Source organism: Agelaius phoeniceus (genome assembly GCF_051311805.1).
Source record: "Agelaius phoeniceus isolate bAgePho1 chromosome W unlocalized genomic scaffold, bAgePho1.hap1 SUPER_W_unloc_2, whole genome shotgun sequence".
Taxonomy (NCBI): domain Eukaryota; kingdom Metazoa; phylum Chordata; class Aves; order Passeriformes; family Icteridae; genus Agelaius; species Agelaius phoeniceus.
Genome location: NW_027509867.1, coordinates 3,852,600 through 3,856,716, shown reverse-complemented (window position 1 = coordinate 3,856,716; position 4,117 = coordinate 3,852,600). Strand labels below are relative to the sequence as shown.

At 57.8% G+C, this 4,117-nt stretch overlaps 1 protein-coding gene across 1 annotated transcript; it reads right to left on the bottom strand.

The window, feature by feature from the left end:
- Positions 1 to 2,427: 2,427 nt before the first annotated feature.
- Positions 2,428 to 3,351, bottom strand: LOC143692728 (olfactory receptor 14J1-like). The gene has a single exon (XM_077172971.1). The coding sequence runs from the start codon at positions 3,349 to 3,351 to the stop codon at positions 2,428 to 2,430; it is 924 nt and encodes a 307-aa protein (XP_077029086.1).
- Between the last annotated feature and the right edge of the window lie 766 nt (positions 3,352 to 4,117).

Genomic DNA, 4,117 nt, shown 5'->3' with positions numbered 1-4,117 from the left:
GGACCAAGAGGCCATTGTGACACTGTGGAACCAAGGAGAGCATTGCTGCACTGCCAGACCTCATGGAACCAAGGATCCATTGTGACACTGCAGGGCCCAAGGATCCAAGGGACTTTGTGACACCAATGGGTCCCATGGAACTAAAGGGAGATTGTGACACTGTGAAGCCTCATGGAACCATGGAGAGCATTGGGACACTCAGGGGCCTCATGGAACCATGGTGACACCAAGTTGTCTGGGAGTGTGGATCTGCTGGAGGGTAGGAGTGCTCTGCACAGGGCCCTGGACAGGCTGGATCCAGGGCCCAAATCCAACAAGGTGAGGTTTAACAAGTCCCAGTGCCGGCTCCTGCATTTGGCCACAACAACCCCTGCAGCACTACAGGCTGGGGACAGAGTGGCTGGAGAGCAGCCAGGCAGAAAGGGACCTGCAGGGACTGATGGACAGCAGGCTGGACATGAGGCAGCAGTGTGCCCAGGTGGCCAAGAAGGCCAATGGCTCCTGGCCTGGATCAGGAATGGTGTGGCCAGCAGGAGCAGGGCAGGGATTCTTGCCCTGTGCTCGGCACTGGTTGGGCAGCACCTCAAGTGCTGTGTCCAGTTCTTGGCCCTCCAATTTAGGAAGGACTTGGAAGGGCTGGAGCATGTCCTGAGAAGGGCAACAAGGCTGGGGAGGGGTCGGGAGCACAAGTCCTGTGAGGAGTGGCTGAGAGAGCTGGGGTTGTTTATCCTGGAGAAGAGGAGGCTCAGGGGACACAAGGCAGTGTCAGGGCACAGGCTGGACTTGATGATCTCCAAGGTCTGTTCCAACCTTGCTCATTCTGGGATTCTCTGGAACTACCCTTGGAGCAGTTGCAGGATGAGCCCTGGGCCTCCTCTGCAGAAGCTCCAGCAGCCCAGGTCCCTCAGCTTCTCCTGGCAGCCCCAAAGCCCATCCTGTCAGTCCTGCAGAGCCTCTGCAGCTCCTCCTCATTTCCCAGAACAGGGAGCCCCAGAGGCAGACACAGCAGCCCAGATGTGCCCCCCTGGCCTGGGGTGCCTCTGGCAAGGGAGCAGCAGCAGGCACTGCAGGAGCCTGCAGACAATTCCTGCAGCACTTGTAGGATGATCCTGCTGCCCAAGGGACGTTCCCATGGGGCCAAGTCAGGAACTGCAATGGGGAGTGGGGCCAGAGAGGAAAGGGCAAACAGGGATGGGCTGTTTGCAGGGGAGGGAACAGGGCTGGGCAAGAGGAAGAGATTTGTAGCAGGGAAGAGCAAAGAAAGCAAAGGTGCAGCCAAGGAAATGCTCAGGGCAGTTTGGGGGTGGCTGCCAGGCAGCCCTGGCTCTGAGCAACAGCGTCTGCAGTGGCACAGGAAACTCCCAGCTGATGGGAACAAACTTTCTGGCTGAGTGCAGAGGCCAGGACAAAGCTGAGTGGTTTCCCTGGTGTCCCGCAGGCCTTGCTGGCCCCAGGGGCTGATGGCATTTGTGCTCCCTCAGGTTCGTGTCCCCACAGCAACAGCATGGGGGTGCTCCCCCTGCTGTGTGCAATGCAAACAGGGGCTGCTGAGGCAGTGCTGCCGTGTCTGTGCCTGCAAGGATGGGGCACCTGTGTGAGCTGGGGGAGAGGCCAGGGCTGCAGAGGGGGGATGTTGTTGGCAGCTGCATGAGGACGCTCTGGGACGCTGCCCTGGGCTGTGCAGCGCACTGGGCATGGATCAGCCCCTGCTCTGCTGCTCCTTCCCGTCTGCCCCAGGGCCCTTGCAGAGCCCCAGCCATGCTGTTTGCCCCCAGCCTGCCCACGGCCAGCCTGGGGCTGCTGACGGGGGTTTCTGTGCTGAGCATTGGCCTGGCCGTGTTCTTGAGAGAGCCTGGGCAAGGAGCCTGGAGCCCCCAGGGCCTGGCCTGAGGCGTCAGCGCTGCCCCAGCAGTGCCCATGGCCTGTCCCTGCTGCAGCCCCGGCACTGCCACCCCCAGGGCTGTGCCCAGCCCCGAGAGCACTCAGGCCCTGCAGCAACACCAGGGCCACCAGGGCAGCGGGGCAGGGCCATGGCAGCAGCACTGGCAACACCAAGTGCTGCTGCTGCTGCTGCTGGGCACAGCTGCTGGGCCAGCACTGATCTGCCCCAGCTCTGCACACAGACATTGCTGCCGCAGCTCCAGAGAAGGCAACAAAAGGGCATCTCTGCAGAAAACTCTGCTGGGAAAGATCCTTTAGCTCATTTAAAGCCACCGAGAGCACAACCCCTTATTGACACAGTCTATGGTCACAGGGAAGGTGGAGGGAAACAAAAGGAGAAATGGCACAAAGATTGACATTAATTTGTGGACAATATGAAAAAAATAAAACAATGAAAAGCAACCCCCAAAATTAAATGAACAAGAAGGATCTAAGATTACTTTCATTACAAGTGATTTGCAGAAGCTGGCTAACAGTTTAATGTTTCTAAAAGCATCCAGTCATCAGTCTCCACACTGCAGCCTTGAGCTCCTGGTTCCTCAGGCTGTAGATGAGGGGGTTCAGGGCTGGGGGCACCACCGAGTACAGAACTGACAGGGCCAGATCCAGGGATGGAGAGGAGATGGAGGGAGGCTTCACGTAGGAAAACATTGCAGTGCTGAGGAACAGGGAGACCACAGCCAGGTGAGGGAGGCAGGTGGAAAAGGCTTTGTGCTGTCCGTGCTCAGAGGGGATCCTCAGCACAGCCCTGAAGATCTGCACATAGGAGAAAACAATGAACACAAAACAACCAAGTACCAAACAGACACTAACAGCAATGAGCCCCACTTCCCTGAGGTGGGATTTGGAGCAGGAGAGCTTGAGGATCTGAGGGATTTCACAGAAGAACTGGCCCAGGACATTGCCATGGCACAGGGGCAGGGAAAATGTATTGGCCGTGTGCAGCAGTGAATAGAGTAAGGCACTGGCCCAGGCAGCTGCTGCCATGTGGGCACAAGCTCTGCTGCCCAGGAGGGTCCCGTAGTGCAGGGGTTTGCAGATGGACACGTAGCGGTCGTAGCACATCACGGTCAGGAGGAAATACTCTGCTGTAGCGCAGAAAACAAAGAAAAAGAGCTGAGCAGCACATCCTGTGTAGGAGATGTTGCTGGTGTCCCAGAGGGAATTGTGCATGGCTTTGGGGACAGTGGTGCAGATGGAGCCCAGGTCAGCGAGGGCCAGGTTGAGCAGGAAGAAGAACATGGGCGTGTGCAGGTGGTGGCCGCAGGCTACGGCGCTGATGATGAGGCCGTTGCCCAGGAGGGCAGCCAGGGAGATGCCCAGCAAGAGGCAGAAGTGCAGGAGCTGCAGCTGCCGCGTGTCTGCCAATGCCAGCAGCAGGAAGTGCCTGATGGAGCTGCTGTTGGACATTTCTTCTGTCTTGGCATGGGGATCTGTAAGAAAAGTAATCATGGAATAGTTGGGTTTGGAGAGGACTTGAAATATCCCAGCACAGCCTGGGGGCACTTTCCCCCCACTGCCTGCCCAGGGCTCTGCTGCCTGGAGCTGTCCCTGCCAGCAGCTGCTTCCCTGCACCCAGGGCTGGGCCCTGCCAGTGCTGCCAGAGCCCAGCCCAGCCCTGGGGGCTCAGCTCTGCCCTGCAGAGCCCTCCCAGCTCAGGCACTGCCCAGGGGCAGCTCTGGCTCTGCAGGCTCTGATGGCAACCTCAGAGCAACCCTGAGGAGGCTGGAAAAGTGAAACTGATGCTGCCTCTAAGGGGCTCTGTGCTGATTTTTGTAACTGCCTGCTTTATTCAGATCAGAGAGAAATTTGCTTTTTTTCCACCTGAATGGAGAGATGAATATCTATGTGCAATTTCCCAACCATGCAACCTAGAGAAGTAGATTAAAAAAGCAGATTTTCCCTTTTATTCAGGTTCTCCCTTGCTGTGCTCCCTGTATAATCTACTTAGAAATGTTCTGCAGTTAAATGCCATTCTGGGAGCAGTCCTGAACAATGCAGCACCCTCCCCACACAAGGAGAACACTCCCAAGCCCCACCAGCTGTCTCCTCCCAGCCAGATCTTGTCCCCCAGTGCTGGGAGCAGCTGCCAGGGCTGGCTGAGAGTTGTCCCTGGCAGGCAGCAGAGTCCCTGCCCCAGCACAGCGCCCTGGGCTGCAGGACCCTGCTCTGCAGG

What these genes read in the sequence shown, in the direction of transcription:
- LOC143692728 (XM_077172971.1), bottom strand. Translation starts at nt 3,351, where the DNA reads ATGTCCAACAGCAGCTCCATCAGGCACTTCCTGCTGCTGGCATTGGCA.